The sequence below is a fragment of the Sciurus carolinensis genome, chromosome 15, assembly GCF_902686445.1.
Source record: "Sciurus carolinensis chromosome 15, mSciCar1.2, whole genome shotgun sequence".
NCBI lineage: Eukaryota > Metazoa > Chordata > Mammalia > Rodentia > Sciuridae > Sciurus > Sciurus carolinensis.
The window spans coordinates 69,051,700-69,073,577 of NC_062227.1; the positions used below are offsets into that span (position 1 = coordinate 69,051,700).

Sequence of the window (21,878 nt, forward strand, 5' to 3'; positions counted from 1 at the left end):
CCCCTGCCCCTGCCCCCTAAAAAATTTCTAAGGGATTTTGGAGAAGTTAGAATTGAAGTTACTTATTCTCTTTGTGTCTGAAGTGCATAGTATGTGAGCTATAGTTGATATACAGCTGCTCACAACTTCAAATGAATGACTTCAGGGCCATGAATAAAGATATAAGGAACTGAATCCTCAGTCTGTCCTAAACCCTGCATGCTATTTTTATTAGGGAAATTATCATTGAGAAACCAAATGTTGTTTCACTGGAAATGCAAACTGTAATGACTAGGGAGAGGCAGAGGCAGAGCTATAAATGAAAGATCTGAGCTACGCATTTCACATAAGCTTCCTAGTTGCTTGTGCAAACACATCTGTCTCTCCAAGAGCCAGGTAAGATTTTTCTTAGCTAACTCAAGACTTCTGTGTTCTGAGAATATGAATGTTTGTCAATTTGAAAGAAGTATTTCTTATTGTGCATAGACTTTCCTTGAGGTGACTTTATTTAATTCAGACCTGTATGACCGTAAAAATGTATCTTAATCTTGTTTAACCAAAGTTAATTCATTTTATTTCTGTGTAAAACCTATAAGGAACCCCTGTAAGGAAAACTGAGGTTGATATTGAAGCTATAATAGCATTCGTAGAAGGTTTAGCAGAGCTGAACCTCCCAGGTCCCCAAATTATGTGCATTAATTTATTTTGCATTTATATTATTCTTTTTTTCGGGTTCTTCTTAGAGTCTTTGTTAAGTAGTTACAAAGTAGCTGGTGATTAAGAAAATGTAAAGCATGTTTTACTTGTCTATTTTGATTGATATTAATTGATCCTTAAAAATTATTTTTATTTTTTGTTCTGGGCTTGGTGGTGCATACCATAATCCCAACTACTCAGGAGGCTGAGGCAGGGAGATCACAAGTTTGAGGCCAGTCTCAGAAACTTAGCAAGACTTTGTCTCAAAATAAAAATCAAAAGGTCTGAGGTGTAGTTCAGTGGCAGAGCACCCTGAATCCGATATCCCCAGTTCTGAAAAAAAAAAAAAAAGTGAGATAACAAAAGTAATATTTACTAAGCAAGCCTGAAAAAGTACAGAAAAAAAGTCAAATAAAAAAAAGAAAACCCTTCCACTCCACCTAATAATCCACTATTAGAGACACTTCATTGACCTCCAGGAAAATTTCACCCAGACTCAGGTTTTCCTGGGGTTGTGGGCTGGAGTTGAAGCGGAGGCTATTCTCTGGACTGGATTCTGGCTCACTGGAGGAACAGAAAGCACCAGCTGCAGACAGGACCGGAGGCTTCACTGTCGTTGGGGCTGCTGGGAGCACACTTGCTGGGACCTGAGGCCAGTGGGGACTCTCTGCCCCTGGGCCCTGTGTTCCTGCACAAGCCGGGCATGGGCAGGACAGGGCTGGGTTTGCCTGGAGAAGCCAAGCATGAGGAGGAGGCGGTGGGGGCAGAGCAGGCAGGTTCTGACAGAGAACAAGAGAGAATAAAACCATTAAGGTGTTAACTGAGAGCTCCCGATGGTGCCAGCCTCCAGCTGACTCATGTCTCCCATCAAGATAGAAGCGGGGGAAGCAGCCAGCCACCACCTGGACCGAGAGGGCGAAAATCCCTATGTTTTGGGTCAATGCAGGAGGAGGTTGGTGGCACCCGCATGAGCTGCTTGAATGTCCAAATGTTCAGTACCGACCGTTGACGCTGTTCTAGGTCATGGAGTCCCTCGGTGCAGCACACATTCACTTGGGGCTCGATCTTCTCAAAGAACTGAAGAAAACAAATGACGGCAACATCTTCTTTTCCCCCGTGGGCATGTCCACTGCCATCGGCATGCTCCTCCTGGGCACACGCGGAGCCACGGCTGCCCAGTTACGGAAGGTAGGGGCTTCCTGGGCTCTGCATGCCAGCTTGTTTCTGGGGACCGACCTTCTAGCATTGCCTTGGAAACAAGCTCGCCTTGACCTTGGGCCACGAAGATAGGGAGGAGTTTCAGGTCTGTCAGGGAAGTTCTCTGCCCTCTCCAAATGCCATCACGCCATCTGCTCCTTGATGCTTGACATTCTTTTGGGTCGGTGCTGAGTGAATGGCCTGTTGGAAGTCAGTACTCTCATAATTAAAGACAGAACCTGAAAAGCAAAAACTGTTGGGATAAATGACATAATCCCCACTTGACATAAATGACACTAAAGACGAATGCATGCGTGGACATGTGAAGAGGCTGCTGTGAGGAGACCAGGGGCAACCTAGACCTCCTTAGGGCTTTAGCAAGGGGATGAATGTCACCTGCATCCATTGAGGTCTTTTCAACAAGCATCTACTTCCCCCTGACTGATTCCTTGTGAGGTTTTCTCTGTTCTGACCATGGCAATATTTTCTCCCTATCAGGTACTTTATTCTGAAAAAGACATGGAAATCTCCGGAAGACAGGTTGAAGAAAAAGAGGTGGGACACATGCTTTGTAATTGTCAGTTTGATTGCCTATTAGATAGTGGCATCACTGGGAAAGAATGAAAGAGGTGACACTTCACACTTACTATCAAGCAATAATAATCACCACAGGCAAATGATGTTGCTAGGTGTATTTGTCCATTTTCTGCTACTACAACAAAATACTGGAGGCTGAGTACTTTATAAAGAAAAGAGTTTCTTTCTTTGGTTCACAATTTTAAAAGCTGAAAGTCCAAACTGGGTGGCTCCATCTGTTTGGCTTCTAGTGATAGCCACTTGGATGCATCACAACATGGTGGATAAGGGGAAAGAGACACTGCTGCATGCAGAAAGGACCACGTTTGCAAGCTGACCTTGCTTCAGAACCACCACTCTCAAGGGAAGTAACTTTCTTTGTGAGACTAGCATTAACCGTTTCTGAGGGCAGTGCCTTGACCAACCTAACCACTTCTCATGGGGTCTCTTAGGCGTGCCACCACCTCTTAACATCACTGCACTGGGGGCTAAACCTCCAGCATATGAACTCCCAGGGGACAAACCACTTCAGAACCACAGCACTAGATTTCAACACTAATAAACACTTACTATTAAAGAAACATTAATGAACAATCACCTCTGTGAGCGCTAATAGACTGAAAAGTACCCACAGCAGAATGGATGGGTTTTGGAGTTAAACAAATTTGGGTTCAAGTGCTGACTCAGTCACTAAACTGTGCTACTTTGAACAAGTTATTTATTTTCTTTGAGCCTCTGAAGTATCCAGTAGAGGATCTGGAAAACACTGGTAACTCCCTGGTGGTGGTGGTAGTAGCAGGTGATATTATCACTAAATTTCATTTGTGTTTTGGCACTTTGGATATTTTATTTAAAAAAAATTAGCACAGGACCCTTGATCTCCTGGAACCTCTTCCAGCTCAGTGTGCTTGCATGCTGGGCTCAGCCTGCCCAAATATGGGGGCGGGATGAAGTCCAGCAGGCCAGGGCTAGCCTCAGGAGATGGTCGGAGTTCTCAGGAAGGGCACGACCGCTCTGACGGTCGTCACAGTCCAGCTCCACGCCCTCGTAAAATCAGCTCAGATCACCAGCCGTACGAGTTGTTCATTTCATAATTCCAGAAGGCCAGGTTGTCTCTGAGGCTCATCTGCAAGCACAGAGAGTCAGGCTTCCTTCCTGGGTTTGCTCAACAGAGTTGGGTTGGTGGCTGACACGACGCACACTCAGTTGAGGCAAGCAGTTGTTTCCAGAGCATGTTCCCTCCTGAGCGTGAGAGTCCACGCGGGACCTTTGTGTGAATTAGACACAAACGCGTTCCCTTGATAGGCGCTCCTCTCCATGGTCAAGGGCTTGCTGGCTGGATGGGAGCTGAATCCCAGGTTTGTGTGGACACAAGCTGTACAACCGTGTGAGGCAGCTCTGTCCCTTCTCCCAGATTATTTTGGAAGCCACAGAGGTACGAGGAAGAGTAGAATTGCTGACTGAAGGGACAGTAGGATGGGAACACATAGTAGGGGCATCTACTCTGATCTCATAACTAGATGGAGAAGCAGATAAGCAAAGTGATTTGCCCAGAGACAGGCTTGACGTGTACCATTTGATTATCACATGCAACCCGAGTATTCTGAACCTTGCTTTTAAACACTGATGATAAAATCTCAAGACATATATACAAAATGCATAGGGAATAATCCAAGGAACAGCCCTTAATTCTACCTCCCAGAATAAAAAACAAACTATCATTAAATTCCCTGGTGCCTCCTGAGTACCTTCTCTGAGCACACCCTTGTCTCTGGAGAGGGGAGGTTCTGCTGCCTTGAATTAGGTGTTCATTATTCCCATACACTTGCAATTTCATTGTGCAGAGACTTTTTTGTTCTTTACTCTTTGCAACTTGTTTTGGGTTCAACATTATGTTTACAAGATTCAACTATTTTAGGTGGATACTTGTAGCCCCAGTCGATTCATTTCTACAGGTCTTTACTGATTTGTTCTGCTGATGGGGGCTGACTTCCTTCCTTCCTTCCTTCCTTCCTTCCTTCCTTCCTTCCTTCCTTCTCACTACAAATGATGCTGAGATGACCCTTGTCAGCTCCCTGGTTTGCCTGGGTGAGGGTTTGTCTAGTCCTGAGCTACCCAATGTTGTGCCATTCAAGTGGCTATTGAACACTTGAAATGCATTTAGTTTGAATTGAGATGAACTGTTGGTGTAAAATATATGTGAGATTTGAAGAGCTTAGTATGAGAAATGAATCACTAATTTACATATACATCATCTTGAAGTAAATATGATATTTATCATATATTAATATGCAACTAATTTTATATAATTAATTCCATGTAATTAATAATATGCAATGAATACACAATTAGTAATTATATATTAATCAATCCATAATTAATATTTTGTAGTTATATGTTGAAATGACATTCTGGGTATTATTGGGGTGTATAAAATATAATATTAAATTTATTTCATTTGTTTCTTTTTTACTTTGTTTAAAAAGTTTTATGGAGATATAATCCAGAGATTATAAAATTTGCCTAAAGTGGGTAATTTGATGATTTTTAGTAGGCTCATGGAGTTGTGAACTATCGCTACAGATCATTGTGAACTATCTGTTTTGGATCATTTTTGTCACCTATGAAAGAAATGCCAAGACCAGGAGTAGTCATTCTCCACTGGTCCCCCACCCCATCGCCTAACCTCTCCCCTACGCCCTTTGGCCCTGGTAGTCACTTATCCACTGTCAGCGATTAAACATTTGCTTATTCAGGACATTTTTTTTTCACACTCCTCCTCTCTAACTATGATTACATATCCCCGACCAACATCTTCCTTCCCTTCCCTGCCCTTCAACATCTCAGCCATTCTCTCTCTATTTCCGTGAGAGCACCATTTCTGAATTCCACATATGAGTGAAATCATGCGGTGTTTGTCTTTCTGTGTCTGGCTTATCCCACAGAATATTCTCCAGGTTCTTTGGCATCATCATCAGTGACAGGATTTCATTCTTTTTGTGGTTTAGAGTATTTCACGGTGTATGCATACCACGTATTATCCATTTGTCTGTTTCCTCTTACTTTTAAAAACATGGTTACTAGAGGACTGAAGATTGCACGTGTGTCTCACATTAGTGACTCGCCTTTTATTTCTGTTGAGCAGTACCAGCTGATAATGTGAACCTGAGAGCTGGGGTGTTTAGTATTATTAAATATTTCTAAGTTGTCTGCTAAGTTGATTGTACAGTACAATCTCCTCAGCAGTGTATACAGGTTCATTTTATACCATTGTCCAGGGGGAGTGGGGCTTGAAATCCCCTGACTTTACAATTCCCAGTCATCTGTAATATACATGGTATCTATATTATCTGTATCTATTGGTGATCATGTGACTTTTTCCTTGCTAAGGGAGTGCATTGTATCAATAGAATTTCTAATGGCAAGATATTCTCTCATTTGTAGAATAATCAACTTGGTCATGATATTTTAAAAATTATACACTGCTGGATTGAATTTGCTATGATTTTATTAGGAGTTTTTTAAAAGTGTGTTTTATAAATGAGATCAATTGGTAATGCTGTACTATTCTTGTCCAGTTTTGATATCAATGTAATACTAGATTCTTAAAATGAGTTGTGAATTACTTCCTCTTTTCCTGTTCTCTGAAAAAATTCATATAATTCAGAAACTCATCTAATTGGTTGGGTAGAATATGAATTAAAACTCTTGGCCTAGTGTTTTTCTTAATTGGAGAATTTCTTTAATAAGATATGTTTTGATTCCCTTCTCAGTTTCCCTTTGTGTGTATTCCATAGATATTTTCTTTATGGTTACCATTGCAATTATATAACAATCTCTTACTTCAGGCTGATAGCCACTTAACTTCAATCACATGCAAAACTCTATTCCTTTACATCTCTGACTCTTCCTCCTTTATGGTGTTGATGACACAATTTACCTCTGTATATATTGTCTATTTATCAACATAGATTTATGATTACTTTTTATGCTTTAAAAAATTCCATATCATATTTAAAAGTGATTTATGTGGGTATATTACAGTGCTATAGGAACCTGTAAGTGTTTATATATTTACTTTTACCAGGAAACTTTACATTTTCATATGGTTTTGTGTTGCTCTTTATCATCCCTTCACTTAAACTTGAAAGACCCCAGGGCTGGGGAGATGGCTTAGTTGGTAGAGTGCTTGCCATGCAAGCATGAGGCTCTGGGTTCAATCCCCAGCACTGAAAGACTCCATTCTGGTGGCAATAAAGTCCCTCAAATTTTGTTTATCTGGGAATGTCTTAATTTCTCATTTATTTTTGAAGGACAGTTTTACTGGAGACACTATTCTTGGTTGGTTTTTTTTTTTTTTAATATATCAAATACATCATCCTATTCCTTTATAGTCTTGAAGGTTTTGCTGAAAAATTCTCTCATAATTGAATTGAAGCTCCCTTGTATATTCCAAGTTGCTTTTCTTTTGCTGCTTTCAAGATTCTCCCTTTGTGACTTTTGACAATTTGTTATGTTGTGCTGCAGTGGAGATCTCTAGCTTCATCCTAGTTGGAGTTTTCTGAGTTTCAAATTTGTATATTCATTTATTTCCTCAGATTTGTGAGATTTGTAGCCATTATTTCTCCCAACAGGCTGTCTGTATTTTTCTCTTTTTTCCCTTCTTTGGCTCCCATGATGTATATGTTGTTCCACTTAATAAAGTTCAATAATTGCCTTAGGCTCTCTTCACTTTTCCCCCTTCTCCTCTGTCCTGGTGATTTTGAATGACCTGCCTTTCAGCTCCCAGATTCTTTATTCTGCCTGGTCAAGTCTGCAGTTGAGTCTCTCTAATGATTTTTTTTTTTTTCCAATTCAGTTGTATTCCTCAGCTCCAGCATTTGTTTCATTTTACCTCATCATTTCCATCTCTTTGTTAGTATTCTCACTTGGCTCATGCACTGTTTTCTTGATTTTGTTTAGTGGTCTCTCTGTGCTCTGTTTTAATTTATTGAGTGTCCTCCTGATAGTTATCTTGAACATTTGGTAATTCATATACCTCTATTTCTTTAAGGTCAGTTTTGGAGATTGTTTCGTTGAATGGGTTTTGTTCTGTAGTATTCCGTGTTATCTATTGTTGGTCTTTGGAATTTGAAAAATTAGCCACCTCTCCTATGGTCTGCTTTAGTATAGGGAGTACTTTTCTTCAATTAGCCTAGTTAGAGATTCTGGAGTCCCTCAAACCTTCCCTGGCGACTTGTCTTCTCAGCTTTGTGATTTAATTTGTTAAAGAGGTTTGTTGTTTTTTTTTTTTAAGTTGGGAGCGCCCTCTGCTGTCTTTCTATGCTACTGCAGACTCTGGTGCACACTGATCACTTGTATTCTCAGTGAGCAACCTGAGGCTCTGTTCCTGTCAGGACTTGAATTCTGACAAAGCAGGGACCAGACTCTCAGGCAGCTCCCCTAAAAGTCAGGATATGGGACATAATGTTCTACTCTGCCATTTCTTTCCTCAGGGGAGAATCGGGAGTTGGGAGTTTCCTGTCTTATGAGGCCATGCTCTGGGGAGGAGCTCTGGTGAATGAGAGTCAAGACCTTTTCCTATAGGGGCTGGCTTTGCACTCACCTGTGCCAACAGGAACCTCTTAACTGGCTTCTGGTTTCTCCCACAGGCACTTTGTCTTTATCTATTTTAAAGCTGGTGTTTCTATGGGAAAGCTTCCTATCCTGCCCCACTGCTGAGGTTACCTTGGGAAGTTTCGTTAGTGAAGCTGTACATTTCATAGACGCTGTCAGGTTGTGTTTGCCTTCACTTGGTTTTGAATGGATGTTCAGCTGTGCGATGAATGCTAGGCTAATATTTTTCTCAACCCTCTGAAGATACCATTCCATTCTCCTCTTCTAATGTTGATGTTGATAAATTGGTGTAATTGGCTTCGTTGGTAGCTGACCTGCCTCTGAATGCACATAAGTTTTCTTTGTTTTAGTTGTTATTAAGTTTTACCACCGTGTGCTTAGGTGTGGATTTCTTTATTTACTATGACTTTGACTTACCATGTGTTTTGAATATGAAAATTTATACCTTTCCTTAATTCTGGCTAATTCTCAGATAATTAATGTTTTGAACAATGCTTCCCTGACATTTTCTCCTTTCTAGCCTTTTGAAATAAAGGTAGGATTTTTATTCTATTGTCCAGATTTCCTCATGTCATACATATTTTTTATCACTTTGTTTTTGCGCTGCATTCTCAGAAAATTTTCAGCTCAATCTTTAGTTCAGTAGTTTAGTAGGGTCTAACAGGCTGTTTAATAAGTTGAACACATTTTTTTGGAGGGGTTCCAGGGATTGAACTCAGGAGCACTCAACCACTGAGTCACATCCCCAGCCCTTTTAAAATTTTATTTAGAGACAGGGTTTCACTGAGTTACTTAGTGCCTCACTGTTTCTGAGGCTGGCTTTGAACTCCCTATCCTGCTGCCTCCACCTCCCGAGCTGCTGGGATTACAGGCATGTCCCACCATGTGCAGCACAAGTTAAACATTTCTAATTCACTTCCATTCATTTTTAATTTTAAAACTCATTGAATTGAGCTTTTAATTTTAATACTTATTGAATATTCATTTCTAGAATCTGTACTTGATTATTAAAGCAACCTAAAAACTGCTGCTAGTCACTTGTTTTTAAAACCTACTTGTAATAATTTTGGGGGCATTAACATTCTTAATATTCTTTTTTCTAAATGTGATAGCTGATAATGTTAACGTCTAATTTCCTTATGGTCTGCTGTGGCTGTTTGCTATTTTTCCCTAATTCTTGATCTGGGACTTGTTTTTTATGATTTATAACTTTGGAATATGAGATCATATTTGGCTGATTGTTTTAGTCCTGTACAGCCTGTGATGTAGTTATCTTTCTAATAAAGATAATTTTTTTTTCTGGAGTAGGGCCACTTTAGGTTAATTTCTTAGTTTGAGGTTTCTTAAACTGCAGAAATAGTATAAATTCAAACCTCAGACCACTTTTCCAGAACACCCCTCCTCTCTTCCCTCATTTGGAGGCTAATTCAGTCACAACCGACTCACTGGAGAAGTACAGCTGCCTCTATCCCAAGGGCTCGAGTACCTTGATCTACTCACAGCACATTCAAGTCAACCTGAGTAGCAAGGAAAGACTGCCAGCCTCCAAAGGCTCATAGTAGAAGGAGGTAGCTGAAGGTCAAATTTGGCATCCTAGATTTTGTGAGAGCAGCATACTTCTACATTTTCAATTTGAAAGTCTTCAAATGTTCATTATTTACAAAAAATAATGAAGTGTCTATTTGCTGCAGGCAACTCTGGGCATTAGACAGCCAATAAAGAAATAAAGAGACAAAACAAAGGAACAAATCAACAAACCCATGGGACTCATATTCTAGAGGAAGATGGCTTTTCTGTTCTCAGGTACCATCAGGAAAGGGTCATCCACTTCAAAACTAAAACCCTTCTCCTTTGCATCCACTGTGATTTAAAGCAGACAGATACCACTAAATAGGCAATGAGACTATTCTCTTCTTTGTTCTGGAGATGTGTTCTGGGTTAGCCAGCTCTGCCATGGAACATACCTCAGCCCTCAATCAGAAAACTGATGGATGCTGTAGGAAATTTCCAGAAAAGTTTGATTGTTTTCCAGAGACAATGATAAAGCTCATTTTAGTTCTACAAATAGTTCTGACAAATGGTTACTAATTTCATCAAGAGTCACTTTTTTTTTTTTTTTTAATCCACTATCTGTCTAGGACAGAAATTTCTAAATTCTGGCAAATAAGAATTATCTGGGGAATCATATGTTTCCTGTAGGTGCCTAGAGTGTTGTGGGCAGATACAAACAATGTATGAAACACTTAGTAGACAATTACATTTGAGACCAAAAATGCAACCTGAGTCAGAACAGAAAGATCTGTGGTGTTGGGCTGGTGGAGAAGGCTTCTCTGTGGAGCTGAAACTTGTCATGACTTATAGGATCATATGACTCATGCAAAAGCTAAGTGACCTCTGGGGGTCACGCTGAAGCCACAAACTATACTCAAGGGTGCCCAACTGGGGAAAAGACCCTGTAGCCAAATCCTCTTGAAGGAGGATCTAGGCTTGCCTTTGCCAAGATAACCCACTGAGTTTTTGTCTTGATTTTGAAGATTGAGAAGAGAGAAGAGATCCATCACCAATTCCAAAGGTTTTTGACTGAAATAAGCAAAGTCACTAACGATTATGAACTGAACATAGCCAACAGGCTGTTTGGAGAAAAAACATTCCTCTTCCTTCAAGTAAGTTTTGCTGTGTCCACCACATCTGTAAGTGGTAGTTTGAATGGCCAAATGCCCATCAGGACTGTGGGTCCTGGGGCATGCCACCTGAGTTGGCTGCCTGACTCCACCCATGTCACTGATGGTCCTTCTGGCCTGCACCCCAGACATTCAGTTTCTTTTAAATTCTGGCATTCTGAACATGAGTTTTTTTTTTCATTAATCCTCTTGCATCTGCATAAAATTGTGTGTGGAGGTATTTAAAGTGATTTTCCCAGGACCTAAAAATTACTCTCTTGACATTAGCTGTCCTAATCAACAGATGATTTTATTTAGAGCTGTTGGCATTTGACAAATTGACTTTTAAACTTCTTTCTATTTCTTTCCTGTTTTTCCTAAAGAAATACTTAGATTATGTTGAAAAATATTACCATGCATCTCTGGAACCTGTTGATTTTATAAATGCAGCAGATGAAAGTCGAAAGAAGATTAATTCCTGGGTTGAAAGCCAAACAAATGGTAGAGTATGGGTGGGTGGTTGGTCATACAAAGACTTCTTGACTATCTGCTAAGTGAAGCCCTGGGCTTGGCACTGCGTGGAAGCCAGGTGGACAAGCTTTGGGAGGGGCTTGGGAAGGGTTTTGCAGGGTTGAACAGGCAGGGCTGGGCGTAGCGGGAGGGCGCTGCAGAGAGTGGAATGGTTACAGCAAATGGGGAGATTCAAGGGGAACCAGGGAGGGGAGCACAGGAGGCCAGCAGTGTGAAACACTTGGAGGACAGTTTGCACATGACTGTGCATCAGAATACCACTAGGGGGCGGGATATAGCTAGTTCATAGAGTGCTTGCCCGTCAAGCACAAGGCCCTGGGTTCAATCCCCAGCACTGCCAAAAAAAAAAATAAATAATAAATAAATAAATAAATAAAATAAAAATAAAAATAAAAAAATAAAAAATAATACCACTGGAGTTCCTGAAGCTGGGCCTGTGCATATCTCGAGTATCTTCTCTCCCGTATGTCAGAACCTCTCTTTTTGAGTCTGGGTCCCTAAGTGGGTTCTCTTAGAGGGTTCTCTTTCTCTTTGTGAAGTGAGAAACACTTAGCTCTCCCTCTAAGACCCGCCTTTGCTACCTACAGCTGGGGCTGCCCAGGCCTCATCTGCACCTGGGCGTCATGCAGAGATGATACAATGTTCATCTACAGCAGAGAATTCGATGAATTCCTCACCCTATTACCCGCTTCTTATTCCTTAGTATGAGACAAAAACAAAGAGATACTGGAGAGGAAAGTTAATGTGGAGATTCACTTTGGGAAACAATAGCTGATATTTAGCATTTTTTATTCCAGTTGTCAGGGAGATTGCTGTTATTACAGAATGCATTTTAAAAGATGTTTTAGTTAAAGAAAGAAACATAAAAGAATCAGAAAATAAGGGGTCTATCAAAAGATTGGTTGAACAGTGTTTTTCAGAATTTAGTGTTGGTGGCCTGAACCCAGAGCCCCAAATATCAATTCCATTTTTAATAGAACAAACAATCTCTCAATCTCAGGTGGGAGCAATGTTGAATAGTAAGAATAGCAGTTCACCAAGTGCTTCCGATGTACCAGATAGTGCTTGAGGTTTTATACATATTAAATCACTTATTCCTTCCAACAACCCTGTGAGGCAGGTGTTATTCCTATTTTACAGATGTGGAAACTGAGGCACAGAGAGCTTAAATAACTTGCCCAAGATTCCTCAGCTGATAAGAGGCAAAACTGGATGCCATCAGAGGCAATCTGACCCCAGAGCCAGGACACTTAACCATCAACCTCAATTTATCCAGTGGGATAAACAGGCGATGGGCAGAGTGACAACCTCCCCACCGGTTCTGCAGCGAACCCATTGCCGGCAAGGCCTACAGGTGCTGACCTGGCTGAGTTTCCAGTCATCAGTCACGGGTGCCTGCATCCTATCTGCCACATGTCATTTGTAATCTGGAAGATGGACCAATCTTCTCTGTTTTTTGTTTGTTTGCAGAAAAAATCAAGGACCTGTTTCCAGAGGGCTCTCTTAGCAGCTCCACCAAGTTGGTGCTGATAAACACAGTTTATTTTAAAGGGCAGTGGGATAGGGAGTTTAAGAAAGAGAATACCAAGGAGGAGGAATTTTGGCTGAATAAGGTATGGTTCTTTATTTATGCGACGTGCTTACACGTGGAGTATAAAATCTAAAGTCATGTTTGGCGAATGCTCCTTTTGTGATCTTTAGCATTATTATTATTATTGTTGTTGTTGTTGTTGTTGTCTAACTACTTCAGTGAGTTAACTTGGTTGCCTGTGCCTTTGGTCTCATACCTGTTGACCTGCTGTGCTCTGTGAATTTGTTCCAGAACACCAGCAAATCTGTGTGGATGATGGAACAGTGCCATTCTTTTAGTTTCATTTTCCTGGAGGACTTGGAGGCCAAAATCGTGGGGATTCCATATAAAAACAATGACCTCAGCATGTTCGTGCTTCTGCCAGACGACATAGAGGGTCTGGAGAAGGTAAGCCCCTTGGTCTCCCTATTGCCTTCGTTCCCCACACTTGCACTCGGTGAGCCTGGAAGCAGGCGCCTGGGTAGCCGCTGGTGCCTGGAGGTGTCCGGTAGAGGATTTTTCCCTCCGTGCAGCTGCCGCAGGTGCAGCTCTGAAGAGGAGCATTGAATGGTATCAGGCTCACTGGGAATAACCAGTACTCAGATATTTTGAGATGAGCTAAAATGAACATTTAGGATTCTGTGAAAGTTCTAAAGATTCCCTCACATTTCCAAGAAATGGTTGATATCTATGGACTCCTTTCTTGGAAGAAAAAAAATCACATATGCTCTTATACCAAATTTTGGATATTGTTCAGTAGGCCTTCAGAACTTTCCTTTTTGACCTTTAGTCTAGAACCCATTGATTTAGATTTACCCACTTTGCAGTTAAAACAGGAATGTGGCTAGTGTCCTGTATTCTGGACATCAGGAGGGCTTTGTTTCAAATTCCCATTCTTTTAGTAGCTTTCTGACCACTGAAGCTTCTAATCTTTCTTGAACTTCAGTGTTTTCCCAGCCATAAATTGGGTTTCCTGGTGCTTCATAGGTAGTGTTGTCTGATGAGGGAGATGGAGCCTTCAATGGGTGAAAGGCATAGAAAGCACTCAGTAAATGGAAGCTGCTGTATGGTTAAAATACGAGATTTAGTCTGGGCTGTGAAACCTTGCTAGTAGCATTATAAGATGGAAATATTCTGGAAGAGCTAAGTGGCAATATGTATGAGAGCGTTAAAAGTATTTATTCTCTTATTCAAAAATGTCAGATATGAGAATTACCTTAAGGAAATAATCCAGAAAACAAAAATTACCCCTCTGAGTCAAATCTACAATTTCAGCATTGAACACATCAGGATACCTAGTTTGAAATTCATAGCACTTGCCATTTTTAATATTTGCAGTATTTATCAGCATCTTTCAAAATGCCGGGTACATACTAAATGTTTGTAAAGTGAATAAAGAGATGAATGTAGGCTAAAATGTATCAGTTTGGTGGGAATATTATCTAGCAGTTTGAAGGTATTTAGGCAAGGTATGCAATAGAGTGAAAAACTTAAATTATATGAAGCAGACATTCACTGTGATTGCAACTATATAAATATATATGTGCACATCCAAAGACTGGAGAGATAGTAAAAAAATGAAATGTGTATTAAATTGCTAGAATAAGAAATAACTTATTTTTAATCTTTAAAAATTTCATATAATGGTATTGGGTTTTCCCATACACACAGATAAGTTAAACAGAGAACCATAACTTCCTATTCTATAAAGACAACAACGTGGTAAAATGAAGTTTTTCTATTACTAAAATTAATTTCTCATACAGATCAGGACCTTGCTGTTTTAAATTTTTATCCATAATCATGCTAATCTGCTCCCCCCCTTTTAAAAAATAGATTATAGATCAAATCACTCCAGAGAAATTAATAGAGTGGACTAGTCCCGGGCACATGGAGGAAAGGAGCGTGAACTTACGCTTGCCCCGGCTGGAGGTGGAGGGCACCTACGACCTGGAGCCGGTCCTGGTGGCCGTGGGGCTGGAGGAGGCCTTCAGCGAGCTGGGCGCGGACTACTCAGGGATGTGCCTGCGCTCTGGGCTGCAGGCGCAGAAGTTCCTGCACAGGTCCTTCGTGCAGGTGACCGAGGAAGGCGCGGAGGCCACGGCGGCCACCGGCATAAGTTACATTGTCTCTTCAGCCCTGGGCTGTGAGCAAGTCCACTGCAACCACCCCTTCCTGTTCTTCATCAGGCACCGTGAGTCCAGCAGCATCCTCTTCTTCGGCAGATTTTCTTCTCCCTAAGAAAAGTCATGGCCATGACGAGGTTGCTTAAAGCAAGAAGCAGTCTTGGAACCTGAGTAGGATCCTGGAAATCGTTCTTGCATTTACATTTTGAGTTGCTGGCCTTCCCATCTTAACATTAAATCGGTGATTTAATGACTGTAATAGTGGGTATTTAGAACTTTCCTTGAAAGTGAAACTGCCTTTCGTTTGTGCCGTGCATAATGTGATTCAGACCCACGCTCCTTGATACTCCCCCTTGGTCTCCTTTGAAAGTAAATCAACGTCTTGTAAATTTTTGTGCGTCCGTGGGGAGAAATGGTATCTTTGATAAAGAGAATGGATTCTTCTTGGGATTTTAGGGGTCTCTCTGGTTCTACTATTTTGGCATGTTATACAAGTAAAAATAGAACAATAATTCAATTTATGCATTACTTCTTTCTTTCTCAACAGATATTGTGGTAAAGTGCACATAGCAAAGAGAATTTGGCAAACACATTAGGGAAACATAATTAAAATGCAAAAGGCCAGAGCAAAATGAAACAATATTCCAGATCGAGAGGATGCCTTTATTTTCACCTTCCACTTTAACAGTCTATTACCCTCAGTTTCATAAACATTTTGATATTTGAAATGAATGTGATAATCGAGGAGGAAGATGCTGCAGTCATCAGTGTCCTACATTGTCGCTATTTTAGGTTTTGGAAAGTAAATACTTGAACAAACTTTTAGAAGAGTAGTTGTCCCCGTTTATGTATTTCTCTTAATTTTTGAGTGAAGCATGGATATTACCAAATGGTATTATTTTCTTTCTGAGTTGCTGGGGACTGAACCCAGGTTGGCTTGCATAGTAGGCAAACACTCTAATATCCCTGGTCCCCAAATGGTATTTTCTTGAAGAAAAACGTTTTTAAAAAACTTTGAATCTTTTCCTGGTGCTCTTCATTATGAGCCTGTTTTATTAGTTTTTAGTAAGATCACATTACTGACTTATTTTTCAACAATTTTGCTGAAATAATTTACCTACCATAAAATTTGTGTATATTGCAAATTATAGCGAATTGATTTTTGGTAAATTTTCAGAGTTGTGCATCCGTCATCCAAATCCAGTTTTGGAAGGTTTCCATTACCCCTAAAAACTTTCCTCAAGTTCATTCCCATCTCTAACTCCAGCCAGTCACTGATTTGTTTTCTGTTTATAATGTTTTCTTTTCTACATTTCATATAAATGGAACTATATTGGAGACAATATATTTTGTGTATCTTCCTTCATTTGCTAAATGTTTTTGAGTTTCATCCTTTTGTAGCAGGTATTAATGCTTTCTAAAGATTATTAATGCATTTTAACTACACAAATAATGGAGTTCATTGTAGCATGAGAAGAGTCTTAATGCATTTTTATTGCTGAATATTGTTCTGTTTTGTGGAAAAGATGCATTTATTTATCTAGACACCAGCTCATGGACCTTCGGCTTGGTCCCACTCATTGCCATTGTGAGTTATGAATATTTGTGTACAGGTCTTTGTGTGAACGCAGGTTTTCATTTCTTTTAGGTAGATTCCTGAGAGTGTCACTGCAGGTTTATGTGATAATTTGTTTAGCTTTTTAAGAAACTGCAAAGTATTTTCGATTGTGTTAGACTCTTTTTACATTCCCAGTGTATAAAGTTCCATTCTCTCCACATCCCTGCCCTTCGGGTTTTCACGATTACAGTCCTGGTAGTGGGTGGAGATGGTATCCCATTGTGGTTTTAATTGACATTTCCATGATTAATTAAGTTGATCTTTTTAATGTAGTTATTGGCCAGTTGTACGCCTTCTTATATTCTAATCGTTTGCTCATTTTAAAATTGAGTAGTTTGTCTTTTTCCTTTTGAATTAAAGACTTTTTTACACACTTTGGCTGTAAGTCCTTTATCGAATCTGTGATGTATGAATATTTCTTCAGTCTGTGGTTTCTTTTAATTTTAATATTAAATTACATTAAAATTAAAAATTTAAATTTGGTTAAATGTTATTTTTCATATTGTTTACAAAGCCAAGAGACATAGTTGGGCAACATCCAATTTGGCACAAGCAGGGGAACTTCTTAAACTCAATCTGGGTGCTAATTGGTGCCATTCTGGTAAGTTGCCAGTCACATAGGACAGACCCTCAATCGGTCACCTGGCCCATGCCTGCTCAATCACAGTACCCATTCAGTCACATATTTTGCCCAAGGGGGTGGAAATGGATCTTGGAACTTCATTTAAAGATGAGAGAGAAGCTCTCTTTCTTTGAGGGAATAAGAAGAGAAAAATCTCAGAATTAAACCTTAAGAAAAATTTCAACTTAAATAATGGTTCTCAAATGAATCTCTTGCTTCTTGTTCCCATTTGAGATGATTTATGAATTAATAATTCACATGTTTCAAAATAGTGAGGTTTGGTAAGAATTCAGTGCAATTGATCAAATTCTATGCATACGACTGTGTTTATAGGGCTGGGGTTGTAGCTCAGTGGTAAAGCGCTTGCCTAGCATGTGTGAGGCATTGAGTTCAATTCTCAGCACCACATATAAAGAAATGAATAAAATAAAGGTCTATCAACATCTAAAAAATACTTTAAAAAAAAAAAAGACTGTGTTTATAAATGAACACAAACTCATTTGAATGAGCTCCGAGAATAGAGGTGGGAGGAAAAGACCTACATGACTGAGAATCAATTACTCATTTCTGCAGTCAGCATAGGGCAACAGAGTTTTGACTTCTGTGATGACGAGTCACATTGATAGAAGTATTTGGGTCAGATGTGAACCACTGCCTGTGTTACATTCTTTGGAAGCTCTCAGCTTCTGAGAAGATGACAGAGTGGCTGAAGGACTGGCTTGTTGTTGTGGGTTATGACAGAGCTCTCATGGGGAGATGCTTCTGAGTGAGGACTCTGGAATCAATTACCCGAATTCGACTGCCAGTTCTACCACTTACTAACTGTGTGACTTTGAGCAATCATATAGCCTTCTTTATCACAGTTCCACATCTGTAAAATGCAGTGATTACCTAATAAAATAATAACTTACAGACCTGTTTTGGAGATCAAATAAAATTGTTTATGAAAAGTGCTTAAGATTTGCCTATATTTAATAAATGCTCAATAAACATTAACTGCCTTTTTCTCCTTTCATTTCTCTTTCTTAACATCTTTTTGATCTTTCTTCCCCTCTTATTTTTTATAGTAATTGAATATAATGATTCTATCAGTTTATGTTCCAGCAGGAAAGAGCTGACATATTTAACTGGGATTTTCAAAAAGAACTATTTCACATAAATCTTTTGCTTGGTGTTTTTTTTTTTTTTTTAATTTACAGAAAAGTTGCAAAGATACTACAGTGGATTTCTTTATACCCCTTTCCAGTTCTGTTTCCCCTAATTACTATGGTACACTTACCAAATCTAAGAAACCAACATTGGTATATCACCATGGCAGGCAGAATTCCAAGATGGCACCCAAGATTCCGGTGTCCTGCTGTGCACACACTTTCTCCCAGTTATCCCACCAGACTCTAACCTAGGGGTTGCTGGGAAGGGACTTGGGGAAAGCAATGAAGATCCTTGATCAACTGACCTCAAGATTGGGAAATTATCAGAGTGGACCTGGCCTAATCACAGGAGCCAATATTGATCTAGAGATCAGAGGCAGGGAAGTCAGAGAGATGCAGTACTTGAGAGGGATTTGGCAAGAGTGAAATTCTCTTATCTAACTTTGAAGGTGGAAGGTGCCCTAAGGCAAGACTCTGAGGGCAGTCTCCAGTTCTGGGAGATCTGCGGCCAGCCGGCAGCCAGTAAGGAAACCGAAACCTGCTGCAACTGCAGAAAAATGAAGTTGGCCCAGGACCCTTGTGAACTTGGAAGTGTGTTCTTCCCCAGGCCTCTAGAGGGAGCACAGTTCCTGAATATCCTGATTTCAGCTGTGCAAGACAAAGGGCAGAGAACTTGGTTGCAATGTGCCTGGACTTCAGACCTGTAGAACTGTGGTAATTTCTTGTGTGGTAATAGAGAACTATTGCAATCACTGTTCATTAAATCGCAGACTTCCTTCAGATTTTACCTTTTTTTCCCTCATTAATGTCCCTTTTCTGATGTAAGATACAATTCAGGATATAAAAACGTATGAAGTTATTGTGTGTTAGGTTCCTCTGGTCTGTGACAGTTTCTCAAACTCTTCTTGTTTTTCATGACCTTGGAATTTTGAGAGGAACTGTTTTGAGTGTGTCTGATTAATTTTCTCATGATTAGAGGGAAATTTGTAAGAAATCTGTAAGAAACTGCCCAGGGGTCCTCCAAAGGGCTTATATCATTTTACATTTCTAGCAGCAGTGAACAAGCAATCCAGCTGCTTCACCAATGTTGAGTCTGGTCAACCTTTTCAGTTATTCTGCAATCCTTGTTGAAGTTCTAACTTACATTTCTCATAAGACTTATTAATTTGAACTTTTTTCACACACTTATTAACATATGTACATCTGCTGTGAAGTGTCTGTTCACATCTTTACCTGTTTTAAAATTACACTATCTTCTTCTTATTAAGTTTTCATTGTTTTAAAAAAGGTATTCTAAAGAAGGTCAAATAGCCAACGATGATAAAATGTCCAACATCTTTAGCCATCAGGGAAGTGCTAATCAAAACTACACAGAAGTCTACCTGTCCCCCAAGCTGAGGTAGGACGCCATCACGGAGCTAACTGGCCCTCCTGACCCCCACATCGAGGTCAGACACCATCGCTGAGCCTGCCTGCCTGGCCCCTACTGCAGAGGGACACTGCACTTGCCTCTGTGCTGACTCAGTGCACCCTCACTGGGGCTCCCCAGCATCTTTGGTGGCTGGTGCAGGCATTTTGGATTATTCCTGAGGGCGTGGCCACCATCATCAGAAGGGTGGCTCCCTTCCTGAGACACCTACAGGAGACTGGAGGCCCTTTGACAGGACTCAGGTTTCAAGAAGAGGAGGTATTGAGAGTCTTGGGACCAACTCAGAGCAGCAGGGTGAGTCTCTTCCACTGGGCTAGGCTCCCTGGATGGGTCAGTAGTCCCAGAATGCAGGGAACTTTGTGGAGTAGAGTGGCCCAGTGAGACTCCCCTGCTACAGCCATGAATCCAGACAACTGGGAGCATTGCAGAGGAGGGCTGAAAGCAAGAGGCTTCGGGGCAGAACGAGGGTCCCAGACCTGGGCAGTAGGTCCAGTCCCCAGGGAATGTTGTAGAGGAGGGCTGCTCAGAGAGAGTCCCTCGCAGGGCCTGGAGCCCAGACGAGGTGGTAGTTCCGTGCCCTAGGGAACATCGCAGAGGAGGGTTGTCCATCGAGAGTCTCAATCTCAGGGCGAGGCTCCTGGACCAGGAGGTAGGTCCAGACCCCCAGGGAACATCACAGAGGAGGGCTGCCCAGCCCAGGTGGTAGTTCTGGACTGAAGGGAACTTCTCGGAGGAGAGCTGCCCAGCGAGATGTCCCCACTGGGTGAGTCTTCCCTGCCGGGCAAGGCTTTCCCACCAGGGTGGTAGAACCACAGACACAGGCCCAGACCAGCCATGCCCCAGCCCTCAGGTTAGTCCCCCTTTTGACTGACCATTGGTCAACAAGTGGAGGTGCCTCTTCCCACCAGCAGGAAATATTCCCCACCTGAAGGCCACCACCCCTAGAGGGGCAGCTTCCTTGTGTATCACTGTATTATCAAGTTCCTCCAAGACTTCAGGCTACTGAAGGCTAGGAGGCGAGTTATTGGAAATCTACAGGGACATGATAAGTCAATAGAGTTTTACTACTAGAGGGGTTGACACCTGACCAATATGAGAAAACAAGGGAAGAAAATGTCCCAAACAAACCTAGATGCTACATCAATACAATCCAATGACAGCATGACAGAAAAATGTCAGAAAGGGAGTTCAGAATGTACATAATTAAAATGATCAGAGAAGCAAATGATGAGATGAAAGAGCAAATGCAGGCTTTGAATGATTGCACGACTCAACAGTTAAAAGAGCAAATGCGGGAAGCAAAAGATCATTTCAATAATGAGTTAGAGATACTGAAAAAAAAAAAACAGACAGAAATCCTTGAAATGAAGGAAACAATAAACCAAATTAAAAACTCCATAGAAATCATAACCAATAGGATAGAACACCTGGAAGACAGAACCTCAGACACTGAAGAGAAAATATTTAACCTTGAAACAAAGTCAACTAAACAGAGAAGATGGTAAGAAATCATGAACAAAATCTACAAGAATTATGGGATATCATGAAAAGGCCAAATTTAAGAATTATTGGGATTGAGGAAGACTTAGAGAAACAAACCAAAGGAATGAATAGTCTATTCAATGAAATAATATCAGAAAATTTCCCACATCTGAAGAATGAAATGGAAAATCAAGTACAAGAGGGTTATAGGACTCCAAATATACAAAATTACAATAGACCCACACCAAGGCACATTATAATGAAAATACCTAACATACAAAATAAAGACAGAATTTTAAAGGTTGTGATAGAAAAGAATCAAATTACTTTCGGGGGAAACCAGCAGATCTTTCAACCCAGACCCTAAAGCTAGAAGGGCCTGGAACAACATTTTTCAAGCTCTGAAAGAAAACAGATGCCGACCAAGAATCTTATACCCAGCAAAACTTACCTTCAGATTTGACAACAAAATTAAATCTTTCCATGATAAACGAAAACTAAAAGAATTTACAAATAGAAAGCTGGCACTACAGAATATTCTCAGCAAAATATTCCATGAGGAAGAGATGAAATACAATGATGTAAATCAGCAAAGGGAGGAACTACCCTAATGGAATAGCCAAAT

At 40.6% G+C, this 21,878-nt stretch overlaps 1 protein-coding gene across 1 annotated transcript; it reads left to right on the forward strand.

Moving 5' to 3' along the window:
- The first annotated feature begins 342 nt into the window (after nt 1–342).
- On the forward strand, nt 343–16,962 carry Serpinb13 (serpin family B member 13). Its single transcript, XM_047526609.1, has 8 exons — nt 343–375; nt 1,696–1,863; nt 2,371–2,427; nt 10,599–10,727; nt 11,108–11,225; nt 12,726–12,868; nt 13,078–13,233; nt 14,662–16,962. Exons 2-8 carry the CDS (start codon nt 1,699–1,701, stop codon nt 15,064–15,066), a joined length of 1,173 nt encoding a protein of 390 aa, XP_047382565.1. The 5' UTR covers nt 343–375; nt 1,696–1,698; the 3' UTR covers nt 15,067–16,962.
- Nucleotides 16,963–21,878: the final 4,916 nt, after the last annotated feature.